The sequence below is a fragment of the Numenius arquata genome, chromosome 23 (assembly GCF_964106895.1).
Source record: "Numenius arquata chromosome 23, bNumArq3.hap1.1, whole genome shotgun sequence".
NCBI lineage: Eukaryota > Metazoa > Chordata > Aves > Charadriiformes > Scolopacidae > Numenius > Numenius arquata.
Genome location: NC_133598.1, coordinates 6,763,315 through 6,790,503, shown reverse-complemented (window position 1 = coordinate 6,790,503; position 27,189 = coordinate 6,763,315). Strand labels below are relative to the sequence as shown.

General features: G+C 68.9%; 4 protein-coding genes across 4 annotated transcripts; 2 read left to right on the top strand and 2 right to left on the bottom strand.

Annotated features, from left to right (window-relative positions):
- Window positions 1-4,394: 4,394 nt before the first annotated feature.
- Window positions 4,395-7,467, top strand: MIEN1 (migration and invasion enhancer 1). The gene is made up of 4 exons (XM_074162812.1): window positions 4,395-4,498; window positions 5,119-5,216; window positions 5,708-5,784; window positions 6,226-7,467. The coding sequence occupies exons 1-4, from the start codon at window positions 4,422-4,424 to the stop codon at window positions 6,307-6,309; spliced, it is 336 nt and encodes a 111-aa protein (XP_074018913.1). The 5' UTR covers window positions 4,395-4,421; the 3' UTR covers window positions 6,310-7,467.
- Window positions 6,556-17,847, bottom strand: ERBB2 (erb-b2 receptor tyrosine kinase 2). Its single transcript, XM_074162811.1, has 27 exons — window positions 17,760-17,847; window positions 15,025-15,176; window positions 14,749-14,935; window positions 14,228-14,365; window positions 14,069-14,137; window positions 13,373-13,485; window positions 13,133-13,274; window positions 12,940-13,056; window positions 12,656-12,782; window positions 12,495-12,568; window positions 12,323-12,413; window positions 12,003-12,202; window positions 11,782-11,914; window positions 11,582-11,672; window positions 11,339-11,499; window positions 11,206-11,253; window positions 10,942-11,080; window positions 10,715-10,837; window positions 10,532-10,630; window positions 10,273-10,458; window positions 10,029-10,184; window positions 9,843-9,918; window positions 9,610-9,756; window positions 9,402-9,499; window positions 9,142-9,312; window positions 8,455-8,728; window positions 6,556-8,350 (listed from the first exon to the last, which is right to left on the bottom strand). The coding sequence occupies exons 1-27, from the start codon at window positions 17,845-17,847 to the stop codon at window positions 8,007-8,009; spliced, it is 3,744 nt and encodes a 1,247-aa protein (XP_074018912.1). The 3' UTR covers window positions 6,556-8,006.
- A 1,778-nt stretch (window positions 17,848-19,625) lies between these two features.
- PGAP3 (post-GPI attachment to proteins phospholipase 3) lies at window positions 19,626-22,953 on the top strand. Its single transcript, XM_074162849.1, has 8 exons — window positions 19,626-19,824; window positions 20,608-20,705; window positions 20,792-20,944; window positions 21,406-21,468; window positions 21,612-21,673; window positions 21,814-21,950; window positions 22,057-22,261; window positions 22,890-22,953. The coding sequence occupies exons 1-8, from the start codon at window positions 19,626-19,628 to the stop codon at window positions 22,951-22,953; spliced, it is 981 nt and encodes a 326-aa protein (XP_074018950.1).
- Window positions 22,954-24,044: 1,091 nt separating this feature from the next.
- On the bottom strand, window positions 24,045-26,379 carry PNMT (phenylethanolamine N-methyltransferase). The gene is made up of 3 exons (XM_074162937.1): window positions 26,210-26,379; window positions 25,758-25,965; window positions 24,045-24,623 (listed from the first exon to the last, which is right to left on the bottom strand). Exons 1-3 carry the CDS (start codon window positions 26,361-26,363, stop codon window positions 24,188-24,190), a joined length of 798 nt encoding a protein of 265 aa, XP_074019038.1. The 5' UTR covers window positions 26,364-26,379; the 3' UTR covers window positions 24,045-24,187.
- Window positions 26,380-27,189: the final 810 nt, after the last annotated feature.

Sequence of the window (27,189 nt, the reverse complement as noted above, 5' to 3'; positions counted from 1 at the left end):
CCATGGGATGCCACACCGGGCTCCGCATTGGCCACCGCAGGCAGTGGGGGCCACGGTGCTGCCGGGGGCTGCCCACCCCTGGCACCTGCCCCGGGGGTGTTTTGCCGGCACCCAGACAAGCGGTGAGTCAGTAGCGTCGCTCAGCACCACCCTGACTGCCCCTGGCCCCCCGCGCCCCATGGGGGTCCAGCCGAGCCCCACACACCCCATGGGGGTCCGTCTGAGCCCCCTGTGGCTGCCAAGGCTCGGGGTGTCCCCGTCCCAATGCAGGAGCTGGGGGACAGGAGGGTGAGCACAGTCCCTACAAGACAACCGAGAATCCCCCCACGCCTCCCTGCCCCACGGGGACCCTCTCCAGTGCCCCCACGTCACCACGGAGAGACTGGTGGCACTGGGAGACACCAGATGAGCTGGGATGGGGACGAGATGGGCTGAGCCGAACTGGACCAAGGCAAACTGGGCTGAACTGGGCTGAGCCGTACCGGGGCCGAGCTTTACCAGGCTGAACCATGCCAGGCTGAACCATGCCAGGCTGAGCTTTACCGGGCTGAGCCATGCCGGGCTGAGCTGTGCCAGGCTGAGCTTTACTGGGCTGAGCTTTACTGGGCTGAGCTTTACCACACTGAACCATGCCAGGCTGAGTCATACTGGACTGAGCTTTACCAGGCTGTGCCATACTGGGGCTGAGCTTTACTGCGCTGAACCGTGCCAGGCTGAGCTTTACCGGGCTGTGCCGTACCAGGGTAGAGTTTTACCGGGCTGAACCGCGCCAGGCTGAGCTTTACCAGGGCTGAGCTTTACCGGGCTGAGCTGTGCCAGGCTGAGCTTTACCAGGGCTGAGCTTTACTGGGGCTGAGCTGTGCCAGGCTGAGCTCTACCAGGGCTGAGCTTTACTGGGGCTGAGCTGTGCCAGGCTGAGCTTTACCGGGCTGAGCCATGCCGGGCTGAGCGGCGGCGGGCAATGGCGGTGCCGGCGGTAGCAGGAAGCGGAGCGTGGCGGGGGCCCAGCCCAGACACCTCCTCGGGTCCGGCCAAACCAGTTCTGGCAGCCGCTCCCAGCTCCACCTCACCGCGCTGGCATCCGGGCCGGGGCGGCCGCGCCGGCAGGCCGGGGGCGAGGGAGCCAGCGCCCGCGCCCGCCGTGGGAACTGCCCCGAGCTGGACCGCCGGCACGGCCCCCCACGCTGCGGCGTCACCCCTCGCCCACGGCCGGTCGCCGGTGCCAGCACCCACGCGGTGCCGCCATGCTCAGGGGGACGTGGGGACACCGGCCGGCGCTCCGGTTTTGGCCCCAAAATGATTCTCAGTGGGGCCATAGGATGTGTACGGCTCTGGGCCAGTCCTGTCATGGCTCAGCACGGCTCGGCACGGCACAGCACAGTTGGCCCCGCCACCGGTTGCCTGGGCCAGGCAAGGGACCGTCCGGCACGTGGCACACGTAACACACGCGTGGTGCCCACAGCCATGCCGGCGGCACTCGGTAGCCACGGGCACGCACACGCCAGTCCCCACCATTCCCGGGATGCCACGCGGTGCCAGGTTAATCATTCACCCGCTGTCCGTCCCTGTCCCTCTCACCCGCCTCCTGCCACCTCAGGGTCCAAGTCCATGGCTGATGCCATCTCACGGCTGCCACCACCATCCCCATCTGATCCCTGTCCCCACCATGTCCCCATCCCTGCCAGTACGGACCCTCTACTCCATCCCCGCTCCCCCTGCCCTGGCTGCGCCGGGGGGGCTGGGCTGGTGTCCCCCCTGCCTGGCTGGTCCCTGGGGTGATCCCAGGGACACGGGGGACAGCCGGGGTCATGTGAGGTGATGCTGCCCATGGTGGGACACAGTGCAGGGCCACCCCAAGCCACACAGGGGACACCAGAGGGGCTGATGGGGGACGTGATGGGGCCCCTGGGATGGTGGCACAGCCCTGCCACCAACCCAGCAGCCCACGACCGTGGCCTCAGGTCACCCCGATGCCAGCCCTGTCCTGGTGGCCGTGATGGGACTCTGACAGGGTGGTGATGATGGTGGGGGACACAGGGTGTTCCTGAGGTCTGGAACAAACAGAGGGACCAGGGCCTTGGGGCTATGGGACAAGGGGACCAGGGCCACCAGGGTTACGGGACAGGGGACTGGAGGGTGTCAGAAGTGTAGGGCTGGGCCCCAAGGCCACCAGGGTCATGGAGCAGGGGGACCAGGGCCATTGGGTTTAGGGAACAGGGTCCCAGGGCCACCAACATTAAGGGATAGGGTCCCATGGCCACCAAGTTTAAAGGACAGGGTACCAGGACTACCAACAGTAAGGGATGGCATCCCAGGGCTGGCAGGACCGTGGGGCAGGGGGACTGGGGGATGTTGAAGTCATGGGATGGGGTCCCAGGGTCACCAGGACTATAGGGGAAGGGGGACCAGGGCTATGAGGGCTATAGGAAAGGGGTCCCAGGGCCACCAGGGCTATAGGGAAGGCAGACTGGGACCACCAAGGCTATAGAGCAGGGGGACCAGGGCCACCAAGGCCATGGGAAGGGTTCCAGGGCCACCAGGGTTATGGGTTAGGGTCCCAGGGCCACCAGGGCTATAGGGATGGGGGACCAGGGCCACCAGGGCTATAGGGCAGGGTTCCCAGGACCATCAGAGCTGTAGGGCAGGGTTCCCAGGGCCACCAGGGCTAAGGGATGGGGTCCCAGGGCCACCAGGGCTATGAGATGGGGTCCTAGGGCCCCCAGCTGTGGGCAGGGCTCCCGGTGGGTGCTGGGGTGGTGGGACAGGGCTCCCCGGGCCATGGGCCTGCGGGGCTGGGGGTGCAGAGGCTGGGGGGTGACGGCAAGGCCGTGCCGGGGCGGCAGAGGAGGAGGAAGAGCTGGGAGGAAGGTGGGAGGGAAGGCACAGGGGCACAGCCGGGGGTCTGGGGTCACGCCAGCGGGACGTGGCCACCGTCCCGGGATGGCCAGCAGCCTAACAGCGCGGGGGGCCCCCACCCCGGCCCCGCTCCTACCTGCAGGCGCCCGCCGCGTCCCGCCACCCTCCCGCCGGACCGGGGATTCCTGTTCTCCCCGGCTTTATCTACCTGCGCCAGCTCCCGCCCCCGCCTGACATCATGCCGCCCCGGGCCGGCCGCCCTGCACCCAGCCCCCCCACCCCGTCACCCAAGGGTGCCCCCAAACACCCCCCCCAGCCCGGGGATGAGGCACCCAGCCTGGCCCCGTGCCAGCACAGGGGGTGCCCAAGCCCCCACCCCCAACCCCGAACCCGCATCCCACCACCCTGTGGTGGTGATGGGGAGTTTCCCACAATGCACTGGGGTGCCCCCAGGAGCAGCTGAGCTGGGGGGGGGACACCCTCATGGTGTCTTGGGGGTGTGGGTCCGGCATGGTCCAGGTTGCCCCCCCCCCCCAAGAGTTCTCTGGCCCCAGGCTGTGGGGTTTGGGTCGGGGGTCCCCAGGGACACCACATGTGGGGGGCTGGAAGGGCCCCATGGGGTGGGGTGTTCCCACGGGGTCAGCCCAGGGACTGGGGCCGGTGGGGACACAGTGGGGGTTTGGGGGGGGGTCTTGGGGGGGGGTGTCTCATGCAGGTGTCAGCATCCCCTGGGGCTTGGAGAGAGGTGGGGACCCCATCGGGGCAGCTACGAAATGGGAGGGGGCAGCAGGAGATGTGGGGGTCCTGTAGAGGATCTAGGGGAGTCGTGGGGAACAGAGGGTGGGGTCCCTCGAGGGTCTCCATGGGTGCTGGGTGGGGGGTCACGTGGGGGCTGTGGGTGTCCCCATGGGGCCACAGGGGACCCTATGGGGAAACGAGTGTCCCCGCGGGTGCTGTGGGAGTATCCGTGGGGTGGTGGCAGCTCCGTGGGTGGCCCCATGGGTCTGTGGGTGGCCCCATAAGGGGTGTGGGTGTCCCCATACGGGGGTGTGTCCCCATTGGGGTGGGGGGGGGGTGTTTGTATGTCCACATGGGTTGTATGGGGTCCCACGGGGCCACAGAGTCCCCAGAGGGGTCCCCGTGGGGGGCTCAAGGGGTCCCTGTGGGGGACACTGAGGGCTCCATGGGGGTCTCGTGGGTGACCCCCTGGGGGCTGTGCGGGTCCCGAGGCCCTACAGGACTCCCACGGGGGTTTGGAGGGTGTCCGTGGGGGGTCCCCATGAGGCGCAGTGAGGGTCCCATGGGTCTGTGGGAATCCCCATGGTGCTATAAAGTTCCGGCGCGGGTTGATGGGTATCCCCACGGGGGTCGGTGGGTGTCCCGCGGGGGTCGCTGCGGGTCCCCGGCGGGCGGGGGCGGCCCGGCCGCTGTGCGCTCCTCCCGCCGCCAGGTGGCGCAGCGGCTCCCGCCCAGAGCAGCCGCGAGGAGCGGCGCCGCGCGGCCGGAAGCGCCGCGTCACGTGGGGGGCACCCGGAAGCGGCGGGCGAGCGGCGGGACCGGCGGCGATGAGCGACGGGGCCGAGGCGGCGGCGGCGGCCGGGGCTGAGGCCGAGCGGCGGGTCCGCATCGTGGTGGAGTATTGGTGAGCGCCGGGCCAGGGCTCCTTCCCCCGGTGCCGCACCGCTGCCTGCGGCGGGGGGGGGGGGGTCGCGGCGGCTCCGGGGGCGAAGAACCGGGGGGAATGGTGGGGCCGAGGGGCCTTCAGGGGCGGGAGGGAGCCGGAGGGGTGGGGGGGTCTGGGGAAGGGGATACTGGGGTACTGGAGGCAGCAGCTGGGGGAACTAGGACGGGGCTTTTGCGGGGTGCTGAGGGGGCTTTCAGGCGTGGGGGGGCCTGGGGGTGGGAGCTGATGGAGGGGCTCGGGGGGGAGGGCTAGGGGTTCTGCGCGGGGCAGGGAGCTGCACAGGAGTGTGGGGGTCGAGGGGAATGGGATACGGGGGGGCTGAGGGGTGTAGGGAGCTGGGGGGCTCGTGGGGAGCAGTGAGAGGGTGCAGGGGGGTTGGAGGGTGTTGGGGATGGAGGTTCGCGGGGTTGAGGGCTTATTGTGGAGGGGGTGGGGGTACAGGCAGCAGCAGGGGAGGCGGGTGCTGGGGGGCTGCTTGGTTTGGGGCAGGGTTGGACACGGAGCGTCTGGGTGAGGGGTGCTGTTGGGGGCTCCCGGCGGCGAGGCCCCAGCTCTCACCCGCTTCTCCCCACCCCCAGCGAGCCCTGTGGCTTCGAGCCCACGTACCAGGAGCTGGCGAGCGCCGTGAAGGAGGAGTACCCCGACATCGAGATCGAGTCCAGGTTGGGGGGCACAGGTAAGGGCCTGTGGCGGCCGGCACCATGCAGGGGTAACTGCTGGGGTGTGCTGCGGTTGGGGGGACCCCGGCCTGCCCCCGCCGCGGTGCTGGGTACCAGCCCCGTGTTTGGGGAGGGCTGAGCTGGTGCAAACCTGGCAGTGAGGCTGGGGGGGGTTGTGCCTTGCTCGCCTGAGCGCTGCGTATCACAGGGGCTGCCCCTCGCCGAGCTCTGGGGGGAGTGTGCAGAGACTCTGGAGCCTGGGGGTCTGCCAGAAGCAGGACAGGAGCCCCCACAAGCTCTCCAGGGGTGCACTGTGCGCTCTGCCAGCCTGGTCCTGCTGCTGGGGTATGGCCTGGTGGGTCTGGGGGTACCACCGTGGTGTTCCTGCCTCCTGGACAGTCGTGCTGGGGGTCGGTGTGGCAGGAAGGGCTGCAGGTCAGGCCTGGGGGTTGGCAGCACCACACGGGGCAGGAGCACAGCTTACAGTTCGGCCCTGTGTGCTTTTAAGGTGCTTTCGAGATTGAGATCAACGGGCAGCTCGTCTTCTCCAAGCTGGAGAACGGAGGCTTTCCCTACGAGAAGGACGTAAGTACCTGGCTGCGCAGGGTCCTTGCATCCGCTGGGCTGGTACCCACGGGGAGATCTGGTTTTGCAGTGAGCTCCCCGGTTTCTCCCCTCAATGTCTCCATTTCATCACCCGCCAGCTCTGCCCGAGCTCCGCTGATGCCTCACAACCCCATCGAGTGTTTTCCCCCTTCCTGCCACCCTGCCAGGACCTACTCTGGGTCCTGCTGTGGTGTGGTGTGAGCCTGAGCTGCTGCTCCTGTGGGGAGAGCGGGGACGGTTCCTGGAGCTCCTGGCTCAGCCTGGCCGTGATTTCAGCCCACGGCGCTGCCTGACCTCCACGTGTTGCATCCAAGTGCTCCCGACCGCTGCGTTTCCCCCCTCCCCGAGCGCTCCTTCCCCCCCCCAAACCACGCAGCGAGGCCAACCCGGAACGTGACTCCCTCCCCTCTGTCTCCTCAGCTGATCGAAGCGATTCGCAGAGCGAGGAATGGGGAACCGCTGGAGAAAATCACCAACAGCCGCCCCCCCTGCGTTATCCTGTAACCCGGTGCCCAGCTGGGATCTCCTGGCCCCCCCGGCGTCCCCCGGCTTCGCTCCTCACTGCCTTCGTTAGCTTCCTGTATGACCGGGGTTGTCTGGGGAGTGTGAGAGCGTAAGGAGCCTCCCGGGAAATGCCACCGTGGCACTGGGGGGGAGAGCTGGGATGGGCAGAGCCATGGTACTGGTGTCACTGGGCTGCCCATGCTGGGGGGGCCGTTCTGGCCCATCCCTTTGGGTCGGGTCCCCTCTGTGCATGGGGTAACTGTGGCGTGGGGTGGATCCTCTGCCTCCCTTTGCCTTCCCCCTTCCTCTGTGCTTGCCTCCCCCCGCACCCAGCAGTGCGGGGGGGGGTGTCTCTCCCCTCCCTCAGCCACAGGGGATTTGGGGGGGGCCCCCCACAAACGCTCTGCCCAGCCCTCGGGGGAGGCGGAGCGGGCATTGGAAGGGACTTTGCAGCTCCAGCTCTCCCAGCAGGTTAAAGCCGAGGCAAAACCACTTGCTGTAAACTTGAGTGTGATTCGTTAATGATTAAAGTCTCTCCTGTCACTGTTTAAACCGGCGCGAGGGCAGCAGCGACCGGCTGCCCCGGCCGGGCATGGGAACCCCAGCTCGCCTCTGTCCCCACGGCCAAGAGGTTTCTTTAACGGCCGTGAGCTTCGCCCCCCCCTTCCCTGTTCTCAGGCTCTCGGCTCTCGCTTTCTGCCTGTAATGACCCTGCCCTTCGCCACGGGGCGGTTGAGCCAAAGCAGAGGGGCCCCCTATTTATTCTATACTGTGTATAAACCCAACGGCCCGGTGCTGAATAAAGGAGAGAGGAGAACGTGGGCCCCCCGGCTGTCCCTCGAGAACGGGTGTTGGGCATCGAGGCGCGAAAGCGGGGTGAAATCAGGTCCCGTCTCCTCCAGCCTGCCTTGCCCTTGGCCAGTGGCCAGGCGGGACCAGGACTTCTACCCTCCAGGTAAGCAGGTCCTGCCCTTCGCTGCCTCCTCGGGTGGTGGCAGCTGAGGCCAGGAGGGGACACGACAGTCCCCAGGAGACAGGGCTGGCTCTCCGGCCCTGTGCCAGCCCACGGTGGAAAAGAAGGAACCACGCAGACAAGCGGAGTAGAAAAAAAAACAAAAAAAAAAAACCCAATGTACAATTATCAAATATACATCTCGGTGCGATACAGTCGGCTTCAAAAGAATCCAGGAGGAGCCGGGACAGGGGCCCGGTGTCCGCCTGCTCTCAGTGCAAGTCCGTGTGTCCCAGTGCCGCTGGGGTGCCGGCAGGGAGGGCGGTGGCAAGGTTTGCGGGATGAGCCGGACCGGGACAGCCCCGGAGAGGTGGGTGGTGGTGGAGGAACCTTTGGGGTGACAATGGCGCGGTGTCCTTCTCCGGGGCTGAGCTCCTTGGGCTGTTCCCGGTCGCAGTCTGAGCACTCAGCGTGGCTTGTGGGTCACCCCTGCCGGTGGCCAGCTCCGGGGGGGGGGTACCCAGAGCAATACCTGGCACAAAGGGTGACCCCTCTCTGTCCCCATGCGTGCTGCTGCACTGTCCCACAGTGTCCTGGGCTCTCCCAGCCCTCTGTAGCCGGTGTCACCCTCCGGCGTTAGCCACCGGGCAGAGGGGACAGCCACCGGCCCCACATCTGTGCCTTGCTGTGCCGTCCCTCCCTGAGCTGCCTCGGCGAAGTGGGGGGGGGTCTCCACAGCCCGGTCCTACACGGCCACGTCGTCGGGGCCAGCCAGGCCAAGGTACTCGGGGTTCTCGGCCGTGGGTGTCGTGCCAGGGCCACCCTCGGGGCCACCGGCCTTGGGGGGGTCCTGGTTCCAGTAGTAGGGGTTGTCGAAGGCTTGGCTGAAGGGGCTGGGGGCGGGGGGGCTGAGGGGCGCCAGGTACTCGGGGTTCTCCACGGCGTGGCCGAAGGGCCCCGGGAAGGGGTGCTTGGCTTCCTTGATGAGCCCGTTCTTACCCTGGTGGCCCTTGGGCTTGTCCGGCGGGGATGGGGGTGAGTGGGGGTACCGGGGAGGTGACCGCTGTTCCCCGGCCTGATTCACGTACTCTGCGGTGACAAGGGAGGCGTTAGGGGCCACCGTGGCTGGGTGACGGGGCGGGCAGGTAGCCCCCAGGGAAGGATGCCCGCTCAGCCACTCATCCCCTCCCTACCTGGCATGGTGGGGCAGGGGGCCGGGGCGGTGAAGCCCTCGGGGTCCATACCCTCGCTGTCCTCGGCCACCAGCAGGGTGGGATCCTCGCTGTACCGCGGCAGGGTGCCAGGCTCCCGCCCCGACGGGCTCTGCAGGGCCACCTTGGCACCGCCATCCCCCTCCGGCACCTCCGGCACAGGACCCTCTGGTCCCTCCGGCAGGCCCTGGGGGGGGAAGGGGAAGGCGGCCAAGCCCTCGCCCTCCTCCACGTCAACTGGGGTCTCCGCCGTGCTCTGGAGTCAGGGAGTCAGAGAATATTTTGGGTGGGAGGGGACCTTTAAAGGCCGTTGAGTCCCACCCCCTGCCATGAGCAGAGACATCTCCAGCCAGACCAGGTTGCTCAGAGCCCCGTCCAACCTGCCCTGGGATGTTTATGTTTCCAGGGATGGGGCATCTCCCACCTCTGGGCAACCTGGGCTGGTGTCTCACCACCCTCCGTGAAAAAAAATTCTGCCTTTAGATCTAAATTGGACGCTTTCAGCCCACACCGAGGACCCTGGTGTGGGACAGGGTCCCCGGGCAGCACAGGGTGGGTGTTTGCACCCCACATCCCCCCCCCCAGCATGGACGTGTGCTGGGCACTGGGTCACCCCACACCTCTGCCAGGAAAAGGCGGGGGCTCCCGCCTGGCCCCCAGCCCACCTACCCGGGTGGAGGAGATGCGGCTGCGGTAGGTGGTGGAGGTCTCGGCGCTGAAGAAGCCCTGGTGAGGGACCAGGTACTCCTCGGCGTCCACCAGGTCGTCCATGTCCTCCTCCTCCAGCAGGGCCCGGTAGAAGGTGCTGTCGATGGAGCCGGGCAGCCCAGCCATATCGTTCTGGTGACAAGGACAGCGGGGTCAGTGTCCGCACCGAGGTGCTGGCAGCGGCGGGGGGGAGGGACAGGACCCCCCAAGGACCCACGTACTTGGATGACTACGAAGCGCTGGGGGTCCCGGGCCATGCGGGAGAACTCGGTGACCAGCTCCCGAAACTTGGGCCGGCACTCGGAGTCGATCATCCAGCCTGGGGCAGAGATGGGTGCCATCAGGGCTGGGATGAGGTGCCACCACGATGCCCTGTCCCCGTGCCGTGTCCTTGTGTGTCCCCCCCCCCGCCTCTCCTCCACACCGTACATTTCACCATGATCATGTAGACGTCGATGGTGCAGATGGGTGGCTGTGGCAGCCTCTCCCCCTTCTCCAGCAGGTCGGGGATCTCCCGCGCAGGGATCCCATCGTAGGGCTTCGCCCCAAAGGTCATCAGCTCCCACACGGTGACACCTGGGGGGGGACGGGGACAGGGGTGAGCGGTGGCTCAGATCCCCCCTGCCGGTGCTGAGCCCGGGGATGGTGTTGCCCCGACGTACCGTAGCTCCAGACATCGCTCTGGTGCGTGAAGCGCCGGCGGAGGATGGACTCCAGCGCCATCCACTTGATGGGGACCTGGGACAGAGGACAACGGAGAGGTGAGCAGGACCTGGGGGGGGTCTGGCCATCCCACAGGGGAAGCATGGTGGTGCCCACCACCCTGTCCCCGCGTCCCCAAGCCCCACCTTGCCGCCGTCAGCGTGGTACTCGGTCTCATCGATGTCGAGCAGCCGGGCCAGCCCAAAGTCCGTGATCTTGACGTGGTTGGGGCTCTTGACGAGGACGTTGCGAGCGGCCAGGTCCCGGTGCACCAGCCGTACCTCCTCCAGGTAACTCATCCCCTGGGGGGCGGCATGTGTCAGGCTGGCCAGGGCCACCCCGTGGCCCCCTCCACCCCCCAGCTCCCCAAAGACACCCCCCCCATCCTACCTTGGCGATCTGCACACACCAGTTGAGCAGGTCCTGGGAGCCAATGCGGTCCTTGTTCTCCCGCACATAGTCCAGAAGGCAACCGTAGGGCATCAGCTGGGTCACCAGCTGCACCGTGGAGGTCAAGCAGATGCCCAGCAGCCGGGACACGTAGGGGCTGCCCACCCCCGCCATCACGTAGGCCTCCTGTGGGCACGGGGAGGGGTGTCAGGCTGGGTGGGGGCCACCACTGGCACCGCTTGCCCACCGGCACACTCACGTCCAGGATCTCCTTGTTGGCTTTGGGCGACGTGTTCTCCCGCAAGACCTTGATGGCCACCGGGATCTTCACGCTCTCCCCATCAGGGATCCAGATGCCCTGGGAGGGGGGGAACACGGGTGAGGGGGTGCGGAGCGGGGAGGGTCCCAGCACCCTGGTAGTGCCCCCCCCTCAACCCCTCACCTTATAGACAGTGCCAAAAGCACCAGAACCCAAAACTTTCACTTTCTTGAGCTCTGTCTCCTTGAGGATCCGCATCTGGGCCTGGTTGGGGAGGGCTCCGCTGGGCGTCAGCGGCTCCACCAGCTGCGGGCACAGATGGGTGAGGAGGGGGTGGGCTCCTGGCACCCCCTTGGCACCGGGGGTCCATGTCCTGTCCCCAGGAGAGCCGCGTGTCCCCACGTCCCCACCTCGGTCTCCTGCAGTAGGCGCCTCATGGTGTGTTTCCGCTCCTGCTGCCGCCGGCGCTTGACGCAGACGACGGTGATGAGGAGGAGGACGACGACCAGCAGAGCCCCCACCACGCCGGCGATGATGGATGTCACCTGGCTGCAGGACAGGAGGTGACCGGGGTGGGGGAGATGGTGACGGGGTGGGGGTCCTGGCTTGAGGAACCTTCCCCCCAGGCACCCGGGGTGGGGTGTCAGGGTGGCACAGGGCATCCGCACTCGTACCTTGGCTTCTGGTCCACGGGACAACCGTCCTCATCCCGGATCGTGCACCTGGGGACACAACGTGCAGCAGCCCCCCCGTCAGCAGCCCCCCGGGACCCCCTGCCCACCCCCGGGACCCCCTCCCCAGACTCACGAGTGGGTGCAGTTGGTGGGGCAGAGCTGGCACACGCCATCTTCGTCCGGGTACTTCCAGATGGGCACAAAGGAGGCGTCTGCCTTCACCCCGCTGGGGCAGCGCCGCACGCACTGCTGCGCGTCCTTGTAGTGGGCACAAGCCACGCACTGGTCCGCCTCCTGCAGGACCAGGGGTGTGTGTGAGGAACCCAGGCATCCGGGGCCACCCCCCTGACCCCCAGATGTCCCCCCGCATCCTCACCGATCCGAAGCAGGTCTCGGTGCCGTTCTGGGGCTGGCACTCGGGGTGACAGGGCAGGCACCGCGTCCCGTTGGCGTGTTCCCGGACGGCTCTGCAGGACGAAGGGAGCGTGGGGTGGGCACAGGGATGGGGTCCCGGACCCTCTCCTGCAGCAGAGGAGGGGGTGGCTCTGCCCGCCGTCCCCGGGGCTCATTGCTCACCCGTCCAGGAGGTTGCAGGAGGCGACGCACTCCTGGCCACGCAGGAAGCGCTCGCAGGCGACGCACTGGGTCGGGCCGGGACCCCAGCAGTGCCCGTGGGCGCAGAGGTGGAAGCAGACCAGCCCCTCGCTCTCTGGGGGGGGGGGGAACACAGTGAGGAACGGGGTGGTGGGGGATGATGACGGTCCCCTAGCTCCCCCCAGCCCCGTCCCCCTGCTTACCGCACTGCTCGGGGGCCCTGTTGTGGGTCTGGAAGAGGCGCTGGCGGGGGTTGCGGAAGATGCTGTCCCAGGGCACCTTCTGGAGGAAGCAGAGCTGGGGGTTGTGGTGGACGAGCACCATCCCGCTGCTGATCTCCTGCAGGGCGCGGAGCCCCAGCGCCTGCACCTCCAGGTCCCGCAGCGTCAGCGAGTAGGCGCCGCTGCCGAGACACCGCCGGGTGAGCGCCTGGTGTGTGTGTCCCCCCCCCCGCTGCCTCCAACGCTGTGTCCCCATGTCCCCGTCTCCCCCGCCCCTCTCCCACGTCCCTGTCCCCGCTCACTTGTGCAGCACGCGGCCCCGGATGACCCGCAGGTTTTGGAAGACACCCAGGTCCTGCAAGCTGGGTGGCCAGGCGGCGATGTAGAGGAAGCCTGCGGGGACCCAAGCGTCACCACCTCGTGTCCACGCCCCCGCATCTGCAGCCCCCCCTCCTCAGGTCCCCCCGCTCTCACCCGTCAGCTCCTCCAGGCTCTCGAAGATCTGCAGCAGTTTGGGGTCCAGGGGCGGCGTGTTGGTGCTGGGGTCCCTGCCGGGGATGACGGGAGGAGGTTGGAGGGGCTGGGGGTCGCGGTGGCCACCCGTGGGCTCGTGGGGGGGGGACCAGGGTGCTTACCCGGTGAAGGTCTCGGGCAGGAAGGCCAGGCTGCCGAAGATCTTGGTGCAGCCGGTGAAGTGCCGGATGTTGGAGGCGTTCACGGCGCGGACGCCCTTGAGGAAATCCACTCCCAGCCCGTAGCACACTGCGGGGGGGGGCACAGCAGGGCTGGGGTGCTCCGCCAGGACCCCCGCTCCTCCCAAAACACTCACTGCTCCCACCCTGCCAGCCATGGAGGGACCCCAGGACCCCTGGGGTCCCCAGAGCCCCCCCCAGGTGCCAGGGAGGGGGGCGATGCTCACCCTCCGGACAGGGCTTGCTGCACTTCTCGCACTTCTGGACGTTGTTGACGGTGACCTCCTGGCTGTTCTGGGGGCACACCAGGGTGCAGGACCCCACCTCTGTCGCGAGGTAGTTATCTGGAGGTGCAGAGGTGGGGGGGTCAGGGCCACGGTGGCTCAGCACCGGACCCCCCCCCGTCAGTGTGATGCTCACAGGGACACTGGCTGACGCAGCTGGCACCGAAGGTGTAGCGCCCGTCGGGGTTGGGCACCGACTCGAAGGTGTCCGAGTTGTAGATGACGAGGGGGGGACAGTGCAGCTCGCAGATCCCGCTGCGGTTGAAATTCAGGCACGCCTGGGGTGGGGGAACGGGATGACACAGGGTTGGTGTGAGACCCCAGAATCCCATCCCACCCCACCCCGGGACCCCCATCCCCAGTCCCCGGAGCGCACCAGGCAGTCGGAGTGCTTGGGGCCGGTGCAGCCGGCGGCGCACTGCTCGTGGCAGCAGTCGGTCGGCTTCTTGCCCTTGCAGCGCGGGCAGCCATGGCAGATGCTGTTGGTCACTTGGGGGGCGGGAGGGGGAGGCGGAGAGAGGGACATGGTGGGGACAGAGACCCCGATGGATACCCCCCACAAAGGGATGTGGGGATCCCCAGGGTGAGATGCTGGGGGGTAGGTGGGTTCTCAGGGCAGGGATTTGAAGGGGTCCCTGCGGGGGGGGGATTAGGGGCCAAGTGGGGGCAGTGAGGCAGGGATTGGGTGGGGGAAGTAGGGATCCCCAGGGCAGGGATTTGGGGGGGCCTTGTGATGGGGACTTGGGTGCCAAGTGGGGGCAGTGGGACAGGGATCTGCTGGGGGGGGGGGGGGGGGGCGGCAAGTGGGGATCCCCAGGGCAGGGATTTGGGGGGACAAGTGGGGGTCTCCAGAGCAGGGATTCTGGGGAGCCCATGGGGAGTTGGGGGGCTGCAAGCAGAAGGTCCAGGAGGTCTCTGGGGCCAGGATTTAGGTGGCAAATAGGGGGGTCAATGGGGCAGGGACATGTGAAGGTGGGGTTCCCAGGGATTTTGGAGGAGCCTGTGGGGCAGGGGCTTTGGGGGTCCCTGAGGGGGGCAAGGGGGCAGAGCCGGCTGCAGGCCCCGTACTCACGTGTCTGGCAGTCCTGCGGCCCCTCGCCCCAGCAGTGCCCCTCGGCACACAGCGCCTGGCAGTCGGGACCTGCAACAGGGGAAGCCGTGAGCAGGCGATGCTGGGGGGGGGGTGGTAACCCCCAAACCCCCCTCCCCGAGCCGGGGTGCGGGTGCTCACAGCTGCGGGTGCGGATGGTCTCCACCTGGGTCTCCTCGCGGAGCTCGTTGTGCCGGTGGAAGATGTCAGACCAGAGGATGGTCTCCTGGAAGCAGAGCTGGGGGTTCCCCTTGATGTTCACCCCCCCCTTCAGGATCTCTGTGTGGGGACAGGCGTGGGGGGGGGGGGGGTGTCAGCATGGGGATGGGGGGGAGCTCCCACCCCATGGGGACACCCAGCCCTGGGCAGGGACCTCCCACCCCATGGGGACACCCAGCCCTGGATGTGGGGTGGCTGTAGCCCCCCTTGGGGACTCCAAGTCCTGCATGGGGACCTGCCACCCTATGGGGACAATCCAGCCCCAGGGAGGGACTGTTGGGGACCAGCAGCTCCATGTGGGACCGGCAGCCCTGGGCAGGGACTAGGCAGGGGCCAGTAGCCCCCTGCACCCACCCCAGGCAGCTCCCAGCCCTAGGAGCACCAACCCGCAGCCCCAAACACCCCGTGCCCAGAGTCACCACCCCGGGGAGGGGGTCCCCGACCTGTGAGGTGCCGCATGCCCAGCTGGCGCAGCCCCGTGGTGCCGGTGGGGCCGGCGTTGTCCACCACGGCCAGGGCATAACGCTCGTCGAAGAGCTGCGTCCCCCGGATGATGCGCAGGTTCTGCAGCTCCAGCTGGCTCACTTGGTTCTTCGCGATCAGCACGTACCCCTGCACCTCCTTGATGTCCTGGGGACGAGGGGACAGCGGTGAGGGGCCGGTCGGACCCCCGCCATGCCCCCACCCCCCCGGGGTGCTTCTTCCCCCCCCCCACACACCTTGAGGAAGGCGGTGTCGGCGTCGGGGGGCAAGTAGGTGAGCTCCAGGTTGCCCTGCACCACCTGGCAGCCCTGGTAGAGGTGCCGCAGGGTCTCGTAGTGGCTCTCGGGGCTGGAGGGACTCAGCAGCTTCATGTCGGTCCCCGTGCAGACTGCGGGGGACGGAGCGGGAGCTCAGCGGGTCCCCTCGCCCAGCCCCTCCTCGCCCCCGCAGCAAACCCCTCCGCAGGAAACACCGCGGATCCGGCGGCGGCGGCCGTTTATCTCCGGGGCTGCTCCCAACAGCTTCCGATGGGCTTCCTGGATGGCCGCTGCCCCGGCACGCGGCAAAGCTGCTCCCGCTTTGGCAACCGGCCCCGCACGAGGGACAACCGGGGGCCGATGTTGCCCCGTGCCCGTGGTGGGCGTCGGGTGCTGCTGGGACCCATGGCCGTGCCGGGGGCCGGAGCGGGGGGCCAGAGGCAGGAATGCTCTGCCCACGCCGGCGGGGGGGCCACAGCGAGACAAGACCCGATTGTTGAGCGGCGACGGCTGCCCGAGCCCGGCCAGCCCCATCCCGCGGGGGGCTACTGGCTGGGGGGGGGGGGGGACACGGACCATCCCCGGGGCATCAGGGTGGGTGGGGGGTGCAGGGTGGGGGCCCCGGGCTGGGTGAGTGAGTCACGGCGGCGGGTGGCACGGGGCCCCCGGCCGCCCGCTCCCGGCAGGAACCGCCTTTTCAGGTCAGGCGTGTTTGGGGAGCAGCGGTGACGCAGGGCTGGCGGGCATGGCCCAGCCCCGGCGCGCCCGCGGCCCCCGGCGCCCCACCACCGCGCCGGGACGAACCCCTACACCGGACCCCGGCATGGCTCCGACACCCACCCTGGCACAGCTCCGACACCCACCCACCCTGCCACCATCCCGGTGCCACCAGCGTCCCCAGCACGGGGCGGGGGGACACCGAGGCACACGGGGGTCAGGCAGGGGTTTGGCGTCCCGGTCCCCGGTTGGAGGGGGCTGCCGGCCGCGCCGCGGCTGAGTGACAGCCCCCGGTGCCGGCAGCTGCCTGCACGGCGTCACGGCCGGGGGACTGGGCTGGCAGCCACCTCCGCTGCCTGCTCCAGGGCCGCCGAGCCAAGGAGACCCCCCTGGGCACAGCCAGGGTGGGGAAAGCGACCCAAATCTGGGGTTCGGCTCTCGCCCCACTGCGGTGGCCTCGGCTGTGGAGTGGAGGGTCCCCATGGGAGGAAACCGCGGCGGGCGGCCAAAGCTCAAAGTCTGCCCTCCGTCTGCCCCACGGCGCGGGCAGAGGCGAAGGGCAGGCGGGACGGGTGAATGGCGGCAGGGACCGACGCCGGTGGGATCCCGGCTCCGTCCCGTGGGCTCCGGCCCTGCCTGCTCCCCCGGGTCCCCGGCCGGGCGCCGGGAAGCGAAGTCGGTGATCCCTCCCGCAGTGCCACCGCGGATCGCCCCGTCTGCCCGCAGGCAACCACCGACGTGACTGGCAAAGCCCACGGGGCTGCCCGGGTGCTCCCCTGAGATACGGCTACCGGTCACCCCCCCCCGGCCAGCACATGGATCCAGCCCCAGGGACGGGGTTGGGGCTGCAGGGACAGGCAGGGGACGTGCTCAGAGGACTCTTCCTCTGAGCAGGGGGAGCCGTGGGGTGCCAGGAGTGGAGGGGACGCAGCGTGTCCCCACGTCCCTGCCCCATGACCCCACACCGGCTCGGTCTCATCGGGCATTTACTTCCCAAGCCCCCCCCCCCCCCCCACCCCAGTGCCAGACCTGCCCCCCAACACGGGGCTGCGCAGAGGCAGCAGGCCCGGAGCAGGCAACCAGCCGGTGGCTTTTGGGGGCTGCTGATGGGCCACCAGCCCGGTGGTCGTCCCCACCGTCCCGGCCGAGGCCTGGGGACAAGCAGGGCTCCTGCCCCGGCTGCTCCCGCTCCCTCCCGGGCTGGGCAGGGTGCGGCACGTCGAGAATGTGGATGGGAGCGACGGGGACGCACCCACCACCCACCCACCCACCCGCTCCGTGGGGCACCGCGCCTGCCCTGCGCCCCGAAACCTCCCCGCGGCCCCGGGACGGGAACCCCTGGAAGTTGGGGTTCCACACACCACCCCCCCCATCCCCGGGTGTTACGGGAGCCCTGGGAGCAGCTGCAGCCGGCGGGGGGGGGGTCCCCCCACTCGGGGAGGCACCGGGTCCCCCAAACTCCTCCCGGGGCAGTGGACCCGGGGGTCATCCCGCTCAGGGTGGGGGGGTCGGGGCGCAGCGGGACGCGCACCCCCGTCGGCCCAGCGCTTCCCAGTGCAGCCCCTGCGGGGACGCGCTGCCCGGAGAAAAGGGGGGGGAACCGAGGGGGCAACGCGGCGGGGGGGTCGAGGAGGGAGGGTCCCGTCGCTTTCAACCGAGCAACCCGCGGGCACGACGGACCCCGCAGCCCGGTGCCCCCCCTCCAGTCCCCTCCCGTTGCTCCCCAGTCCCTTCCCGGTGCTCCCCGGTTCCCTCCCGCTGCCCCCGGTGACCTCCCGGTCTCCTCCCGGTCCCTTCCCGGTGCCGATCTCTCCCGTGCAAAACTTTGCACAAAGTCCCACCGACGCTCCCGCGGCCCGCTGTCGTCCCCCCCCCAACACCGGGTCCCCGCTGTCGTGTGTGTGTGTGTGTGTGTGTGTGCGTGTGTGTGTGTTTGTGTGTGTGTTCCCCCCCCCCCCCGCCCCCGGTCCCCGCCGTCCCGCTCCGGTGGGACCCACCTTCGGCGGCGGCGGCGGGGCAGCGGGCGGCGAGCAGGAGCCCGGCGAGCAGGAGCCCGGGGCGGAGGCAGCCCCCGGCGGGGATCATGGTGCTCAGCGCGGGCCGCGGCCCACGGCCCCCGCCGGCCGCTCCGGGAAAGTTTGCGGTGCGGGAGCCGCCGCCTCCCGCCGCTCCCGGGCTCCGCCTCGCGGGGCCGCGCCGCGATCCCGGCCCCGGGCGAGGGCGCGCCCCCCTCCCCCCCCCCGCCTCCCCTCACACCCCCCCTCCGCGCGCGCTCCCGCTGCACCGGACACCCCCCTCCTCCCGCCACCCCCCCCCCCCGAGCACCGGGGACACCCCCATCCACCGGGAGCACCGGGGACACACACACACGCACTCACACACCCCGCTTCGGAGCTGGGGGCTGCCCCGGTTGCAGCGCACCCCCCGCTCGGTGTGGACCCCCCCCTATCCCACCGCTGCCCCCCTCGTCCCGGGGGGGGGGGCTGCACCGGCTGCAGGGAGGGGGGGGGGGTGCGGTGGCTGCATGGGGGGGGGAGGGAGGGGGCGGACACGACCCCCATTCCTGTCCCCCCACCTGCCCCACTGGGGCTGTGATTGTCACCGGTGGAGGAGGAGGGGGGACAGTGATGCTACTCCCGGGTCTGGGGATGGGGGGGTACAGTCCCGGGGGTGGGGGGGATGCGCCTGGCACCCAGGGGTGGTCCTGGGGTACAGGGACAGTCCTGGGGTACAGGGACAGTCCTGGAGTATGGGGACAGTCCCTTGGGAGGGACTGGGCCATGCTGGTTCTATACTGGGGGTGTCACTGGGCCATGCTGGTTCTATACTGGCAGGGGGTGTCACTGGGCCATGCTGGTTCTGTACTGGGGGGGTCACTGGGCCATGCTGGTTCTATACTGTGGGGGGTGTCACTGGGCCATGCTGGTTCTATACTGGGGGAGTCACTGGGCCATGCTGGTGGCTATTGGGCCATTCTGGGGTCATGCTGGGAGGCACTGGGCTGGGGTACAGGGACAGCCCAGGGCAGGGGGGACAGTCCAGCGGCATCCCATGGGTCCCCAGTGAGGTGGCCTGGAGCTGGCGTTTGTCCCCCCACCCCTGGGGCACAAGCCACGGGGGCACCTTCACCTCCTGCTCCAGTGCAGGGCCGGGGGGGGGACACAACACGGGGATGTAGGGTCCCCCGGCACATCGCACCCCGCCACTGGGACCCCTGGCCGGGTGGGCCGGGCCAGGACCCCCGCATGGCGCCGGTTCTCCCCGCCACGTCCCCATCGGGCACCCCATCCCGTGCCGCCACACGAGCCACCGTGGCCACCCGCAGCCCCCCCGAGGGCACCCGGCTGGGCCAGAGAAGGGACCCCAACGCTGGGGGGGGCAAGGAGTGCCGTCTGCCCAGGCTCCGTGGGGACAGGAGCGGGAAGCCACCCCAAGCCAGGATGGTGGCCCAGGGGGGCAGCGCGTCCCTCCTGTCCCCAGCCAGGGCACCCGGCCTGGGGGTCCTCGCCCCACGGCCCTCGCCGGGTGGTCCCGCATGGCCGGGAGGCCTGCACCGTCCCCCCGAGGCGGGGACAGCCCAGGCCGCGCTGCCCAAAGCCCAGGCCTGGCCCCGAGCCCCGCACCCCCTCGGGGTCCCCGCACCCCCCCCCGGGGCTGGAACCCCCAGGACACGGTGTGCGGGGGGGATATATCCCATGAGCCTCTGCGGAGAGCGCTCGTGGGGAGGGTGGATATATCCCATGAGCCTCCCGCCCTGGGGGAATGTATCCCATCATCCCCGCGCAGGCGCTATATCCCATAGTGACCCGCGCCGCCCCCGTTTCCGGGGTGGGCCGGAAGTGGCGGGGCCGGGCCGGGCGGCGATGGCGGCCGGCGGCGCGGCACGGACCGCGCTGCTGCTGCTGCTGGGGGCGGCGGCGGCGCCGGGCCCGGCCCGGGGCTCGCAGGGGGACCGGGAGCCGCTGTACCGGGAGTGCCTGAGCCGCTGCGAGCGGCAGAACTGCTCGGGGGCGGCGCTGCGGCACTTCCGCGCCCGCCAGCCGCTCTACATGGGCCTGACAGGTACCGCCCCCCTCCCGCGCCCATTGGCTGTCGGGCCCTGCCCCGCCCACAATGGCCCGATAGGCCCCGCCCATCGAGGAGGCATCGCCCACCAGAAGGCCACGCCCCCTCGCAGAGGCCACGCCTCCACGCCGGGTTGCTGGGCGGGCGGGGCTGGGGCGTGCGGCCGTACTGGGAGGCACTGGGATGGACTGGGCTGTCCTGAGGCCTGGCTGGGGGGTTCTGGGCCGTACTGGGGCCGGTCTGAGAGGCACTGGGGGGTGCTGGGCTGGGCTGGGAGGCACCGGGGTGTGCTGGACCATACTGGGGCTGGGCTGGGAGGCACTTGGGGGGTTCTGGGCTGTACTGGGGCCGGTCTGGGGGATCACTGGGCCATGCTGGGGGATCACTGGGCCATTCTGGAGGGACTCTGAGCCATGCCAGAGGCTGCTGGGCTTTGCTGGGGGAGGTGCTGGCCTCTGTTAGGCCATTTTAGGGGGTCACTGGACCATTTTGGGGAGTACAGCGGGCCATACTGGGGGTTGCTGGGCCATGGTACTGGGAACCACGTGGGGAAGGCTGGGTGCCCTGCCTGCCCAGCGCAGTGGGGGTCCCCCAGCTGTACGGGGTGAACACCCCACCCCCCCCCGGCTCCCCCTCACCCCAGCTGGGTCCTAGCACTCCCAGCACCCACCATGGTCTGACCATGCAGCCTGATGGTCCATACTGGGAGGGACTGGGGGGCACTCAGTGACCGGGGCAGGGGCTGTGCTGGCCGCCCTCTCCCACCGCTTTATCTCCCAGGCTGGACCTGCCGCGATGACTGCAAGTACGAGTGCATGTGGCTGACGGTGCGGCTCTACGTCCAGGGTGGCCACAAGGTGCCCCAGTTCCACGGGAAGGTGAGCAGTGGGGGAGCCGGGGAGGGGGGAAGGGGGGGAGTCGGGGTCTCCCTCTGCCCCCCTGACGCCACCGTTCTCCCTTGCAGTGGCCCTTCTCCCGGTTCCTGTTCTTCCAGGAGCCGGCCTCCGCCTTCGCCTCCTTCCTCAACGGCCTGGCCAGCTTCATCATGCTGCTGCGCTACAAAGCCGCCGTCCCCCCGGCGTCCCCCATGTACCCCACCTGCGTCGCCTTCGCCTGGGTGAATGTCACCCCCCCACTCCTTCCCCTCCCCGGGGGGGGGGGGCCTGTGCTGCACCCCACATCTTTGCTGCTCTCCCTGGGGGTCTTGCAGCCCTCGTGGTCTCCCCTCGCTGCTCTCTCTGGGGGTCTCCTGGCACCCCTTGTGGTCTCCTCTCATTGCAGGGCCCCCCCCCCTAGGGTGATGGGGGGGCTTTGGGGGGCCGGCAGCACTTTCCGGGTGTCCCCTGCCGTGGCGTGGGGTCCCGAGGGCATTTTGCTCAGCAAACCCCCGCACAGCTCCGGCTGCCGGCACCTCCGCATCGAATTTGCAGGGCACTCGTCTTCACTAATGAGGGTGACGAGCTGCTGGGGGGGGGGAAATGTGACCCAGCCGGGGAGCTGGCACTTAAATGGCAGCGGGGGTCACTCAGCATCTTCCCCCCCCCCCAACCAAACTCCGGGTTTCCATCTCTCCCTCAGGTCTCCTTAAACGCCTGGTTCTGGTCCACCGTTTTCCACACGAGGGACACGGCTGTGACGGAGGTGAGTGGCCGTGGGTTTGTCACCCTCTGTCCCCTCTCTCCTGTTGCCCAGCCCTACTTGGGGAGGGGGGTGTGTGTGTGTGTGTGTGCTTGGGACCGCCCCCCCCTCCCCCCCGAGTGGCTCACCTGGCCCCAATCCTGCAGAAACTGGATTATTTCTGCGCTTCGGCTGTCGTCCTGCACTCCGTCTACCTGTGCTGTGTCAGGTGAGCCCCCCCAGCGCCGTGGGGCAGCGAGCCGTGGGGCAGGGCGCTGAGGACACATGGCCTGTCCTCGGGGGGCCATGAGCGACCCCTTCCTCCTCACACCCTCCCCCCCCCCCGCCCACCTCCCCCCCACCTCCCAGGACGCTGGGGCTGCAGCGGCCAGCCTTAATCAGCATCTTCAGGGCCTTCCTCCTCCTCTTCCTCGCCTGCCACATCTCCTACCTGACCCTCGTCCGCTTCGACTACGGCTACAACATGGTTGCCAACGCGGCCATCGGTGAGGCCGGCACTGGGGGTGTCAAGGGGGGGGGGGGTTGGAGGCAGGTTGAGGGGGAGCTGTACCCCACAGGTGTGTGTGTGTTCCCCCCGCCTCCTCTTTCCAGGGCTCCTGAACCTGGCGTGGTGGCTGCGGTGGTGCCTGCGGAACCGCCCCCGCCTGCCCCACGTCTGGAAGTGCGCGGCCGTGGTGCTGCTGCTGCAGGGGCTGGCGCTGCTGGAGCTCCTCGACTTCCCCCCCCTCTTCTGGGTGCTGGACGCCCACGCGCTCTGGCACATCGGCACCATCCCCCTCAACGTCCTCTTCTACAGGTCAGTGACACCCCCCCACACACACACCCCTTCCCCAGCATCCCCCCCCCCCCCCCTTTAAAACATGGGTCCTGGGTGCCCCGGTCTTGCCCACAGGGTGGTGGGTGCCCCTCTTTTGAACCCAGGGTTCTGGGGGTCCCTCTGTTTCCCTTGGGGTGCCCACCCTTGGAACTGAGGTGCCGGGGACCCCGCTCCCACCCACAGGGTGATGAGTGACCCCCTCTTGAACCTGGGGTTCTGGGGGTCCCTCTGTTTCCCTCAGGGTGCTGGGAACCAGTGCTGGGTTCTCCCCTTTTGAAATTAGGGTGCTAAGGGCTCCCCTTTGGTCCATGGAGTGTTCGGTGCCCCCCTCTGTTTCCCATGGGGTGCTGGGGTCCCCTCTCTTGCCCATGGGGTGTGCAGGGACCCCCTCTTGAAATCGGGGTGCTGAGGGCCCCCTTTGGTCCATGGGGTGCCGGAGGGACCTCCCCCGCTGCTCCCCGGGGCCTGGCTTTGCTCAGTGGGGGGTTTGGGGTCCCCCCCTCTCCCCACCCAGCACCAACAGCCAGAGGCACCCAAGGCTGTGGGGCTGGGGTGCTCTGGTCCTCCCCTCCCCCCCCAGCCCCCACCTTTCCCCGCCTCTCCCCAGTTTCCTGATGGATGACAGCCTCTACCTCCTGAAGGCCAACTCCGACCTCTTCAAAGCTGACTAGAGCTGCCGGGGGGGGAGCGCGGCCCTTCGCCCCCCCCCGGGGTCCTGCCCTGCCCTGTGCCAAGCGAACCCCCGCCCCCCCCCGGCCACGGGCTCCTTCCCCCGGTTGCCTTCTGAGGTTTGCTTTTCTCTCCATATCCCCCCGCCTCCCCCATCTCCCCTCCCCGGGGTGCAGGGGGGGCCGGGCACCCCCACTGCTGGTTGCACAGGGGCTGAGGGCAGCTGAGACCCCCCCTTGGGCCCCCCCCCTCCGGCTGTCGGTGCTGAGCCAGGGGCCCTCCCTGCCGTGGAGCCCGGCAGCCGCGAGGTGGCAATGGCTGCTGGAGCCACGGTGCTGGGGGCGGGGGGGGGGGGGGGACACACACAACACACATGTGAGTGGCCGGGGGGGGGGGCCCTGTGTGCACAGTGGGGGGCTGTGGGGGGCCTTGCTGGGACCTGCTGGCTGCTGGCTGGCTTTTGCAGGGAGGGGTGGGGTGTAACGTGTGGGGCTGGAGCGGTGCCTTGGGGCTGGGGGTGCCCCCCCCTCTGCCAGAGGGGCTGTGCCCCCCCCGCGGATGTGCCCCCCTCCCGCACCTGAGTGTGCTGTGGGATGTGAATAAAGCTGAGTTCAACCTGGCCCCTGCCTGGCTGTCACACACCCCCCCTGCCCCATCCCTGCCCCATGGGCACACTGTCCCCTGCTCTGTTCCGCCCCCTGCCCCCTGCCCAGCCCCACTGTGGCCCCCCCCCCCCCATGTCTGCCTTGCCATCCCTGCCCCCTCAGTGTGCCTCATTCCCATTACTGTCACCCCGTGGTGCACCCCATTTCTCACCCTGCTCTTGCCCCCATGTGCCCCCCCTGTCCTTCCCCATATGTGCCCCGTGCCCCCCCCCCCCCAGTGTGCCCCAAACCCCCCTCCATCTGCCCCCTATCCCCATGCCACGCACCCCAAACCCCTCCCATCCCACCCCCCGTCCTCACCCTCTCCTGAGCCCCCATCGCAGCCTCCTCTCTGCCCCCGCCAGATCCCTGACACCCCCCTCCAGGACCCATAGGTGCCCCCCACCCAGGGACACCCCCCATCCCCACATCCCCAAGGCGATGCCAGTCCATGCCATGGAGCTGGGGCTTTACTGGGGGCGACACGGGGCTGGAGCAGGGGTTGGAGCTGGGGGTACCGGGTTTGGGGTGAGGGGGGCAGGTCTCCCCCTGGGGTGGGGAGGGTCTTGGGGGGGGGGGGGGGGGGAGTCCTTCAGGCTTCCATCGGCTTCTGCGCGTGGGCGAAGAAGACGCCGTCGACGTCGTCCACGCCGGTGCGGAGGGCGGGCGGCATGGCGTAGGAGCGGAAGTCGCGGAGGGCGAAGCCGGCGCCGGCCAAAGCCGAGCGGACGTCGTCCTCCGCCAGCGGCACCACGGGCAGGCGGGCGGCCCCCGCCAGGTAGAAGGATTCCCCCAGGGCCCCCAGCAGCAACGCGTGGCCCCCCGGCCGCAGCAGCGAGCCCACGTGGGCCAGCGCCCGGGCGAAGGCGTCGCGGTCGGGGCTGACGGCCTCCAGGCAGAAGGCGGAGAGCAGCGCGTCGGCCGGGGGGCTCAGCGGGGCGCCCAGGGGGTCCGGCCGGTGCACGTCGATGGGCAGGATGCGCCGCAGCCGCCCCCGCAGCCGCCGCTCCTTCTCCTGCCAGGGCTCCCTGCGGGGAGGGGGGTGTCAGCGGGGACAGGATCCCATGGAGGGGGGGGCATCCCCTAGGGATTGGCCTGGCACCCACGGGGATGGGGTCCTGCAGGGATGAGCCCAGAGTCGGCAGGGACATGGGGACAGGATCCCACAGGGATCAACCCAGAAACACAGGGACATGGGGATGGGATCACACAGGGACATGGGGACAGGATCCCACAGGGATCAACCCAAAAACACAGGGACGTGGGGATGGGATCCCACAGGGATCAACCCAAAAACACAGGGACATGGGGATGGGATCACACAGGGACATGGGGACAGGATCCCACAGGGATCAACCCAGAAACACAGGGACATGGGGATGGGATCCCACAGGGATCAACCCAGAAACACAGGAACGTGGGGACAGGATCCCACAGGGATGTGGGAATGGCATCCACCCAGCACCCACAGAGAAGTGGGGGTGGGATCCTGCAGGGATCAACCCAGCATCCACAGGGACATGGGGAGATGGTCCCGTGGGCAGTTGGGGCTGGGATCCTGCAGGGAGCAGCCGGACATCCACGGGGAGACAGGATATGGCATGGATCAGGGTATCCTGATATATACGGCATCTGCAGGGACATGGGAGAGTGTCCCACGGGGATCAACCCAGCACACACGTGTGTGGGGGGCATGTGGGGCTGGGATCCTGCAGGGAGCAACCCAGCACCCACAGGGACACAGGGCTGGGATCTTGCAGGGATCAGGCCAGCACTGGTAAGGACATGGGAAAGTGATCCTAGAGGGACTTGGGGACAATCCTGCAGGGATCAGCTCAGCATCCTCAGGGATGTGGGGCTGTGATCCCATGGAATCTGGGACACGATCCTATAGGGATCAGCCCAGCATCCTCAGGGACACGGGGCTGTGATCCCATGGGATTTGGGACACAATCCCACAGGGATCGACTCAGCATCTGCAGGGACATGGGGCTGTGATCCCATGGGATGTGGGGACACGATGCTGCAGGGGTCAGCTCAGCATCCGTAGGGATGGGGTGCTGTGATCCCATGGGTCATACAGCCCAGATCCTACCCCCCACTGGGTCACCCACCACCCGGGGTCCCCCCCATCCCCACCCCACCCCCCCCAGTAGCCCTACCCGCGTCCCTCGATCTTGCAGACATGCCGGATGAAGGGGCTCCAGTCGAAGGTGCCGGGCTCCCCCCGTGCCCAGCGCCCCAGCTCCTCCCGGTTCACCGCCAGGTAGTCGGTGGCCACGATCTCCTCGAAGTGGTCGCAGGCGCTCAGCAGCTGGTAGATGGTGGGGCCCGAGCCCACGTCGATCAGCGTGCGCCCGCGGATCTCACCTGGGGAGGGGGGTGGGCAGGACATGGAAAGGGGGGGGGGGGTCCCACACCGAGCCGGGCACTGGTGGGGGACGGAGTCAACTGGGAAAGGAGGGGGTCCCACCCTGGGAAGGCACTGGGGAGAGGGGAGATGGGTGGGGTAGCAGGGAGATGGGTGTCGAGGTGCTCTCCCACCCCGTGCCTCAGTTTCCCCACCCCAGGTTGGGGATTGGGAGGGGGGTGTGTTTCCCCGCTGCCCCCTCACCGCTGGCGAAGGTCTCGGCCAGGCATCGCAGCTTCCAGGGCACCACGAACTCCTCGGAGGAGAAGTCTGCCCGGGGGGGCAGGTAGTTGTTCTGGAGGTAGGCGCGGGGGTCGAAGCGCTCGTAGCCCTCCCGGAGGGCGGCCAGGCTGCTCATGGCGAGGGGCTGCGGCGGCGGCACCCGCCCGCCCCCAAACCCGCCTTATATCCCCGGCCGGGCTCGCGGGGGGGTGGCACGGTGAGCGATGGCGATGGTGGCCATCCATCGTGGCTAACCAGGTTATCGCCAGCGCCCCAGGGCCGGGGGACGCGGTTGGCGCTGCCGGATCCGGCCCTGCGCTGAGCAATAAAACTCTCCTCCAATTGGGGGGGGGAGACGGGGGGGACACGACAGGATCCAGGACTCCTGGGTCCAGTCCCTGCGGCCTGAAGGTTTTCCCCCCGCCGCCCCCCGAAATGTGGGTGTCCTGGTGGTGACTTCCCCCCCCCCCGCCTTGGGAATGTCCCAGAGGATGGGGATGGAGATGGGAAGGGGTTGGGGTGGGGAGAGGACTGGGTTTAGGATGGGGGCCCATCTGAGCTCTCCCTTGATGCCTTCATCATGAGTGAGATGAGTGTGCTGGTCCTCAGCCCAGACCCTGGCATCTCCCAGTGCTCCCAGTGAGCCCAGAGCCCTGGGATAACTGGCAGGATGGGACCCACGGACAGGGATGAAGTTGGGATGGGGAGAGGACTGGGATTAAGATGGTGGTGGGGGGTATCTGAGCTCTCCCTGTTGCCTGCATCATCAGTGAGCTGAGTGTGCTTGTCCTCAGCCCAGACCCTGGCAGGAGCCAGCACCACCAACCCTGCCAGCTCCCAGTACTCCCAGTGCGCCCAGTACCCTGCGATAAAGGGCAGGATGGGACTGACTTATGGGGCTGGGGGGTTGGTTTAAAGACCCACCTCCCCCAAATCCCATCTGTGCTGGAGCTGGAGGTGGA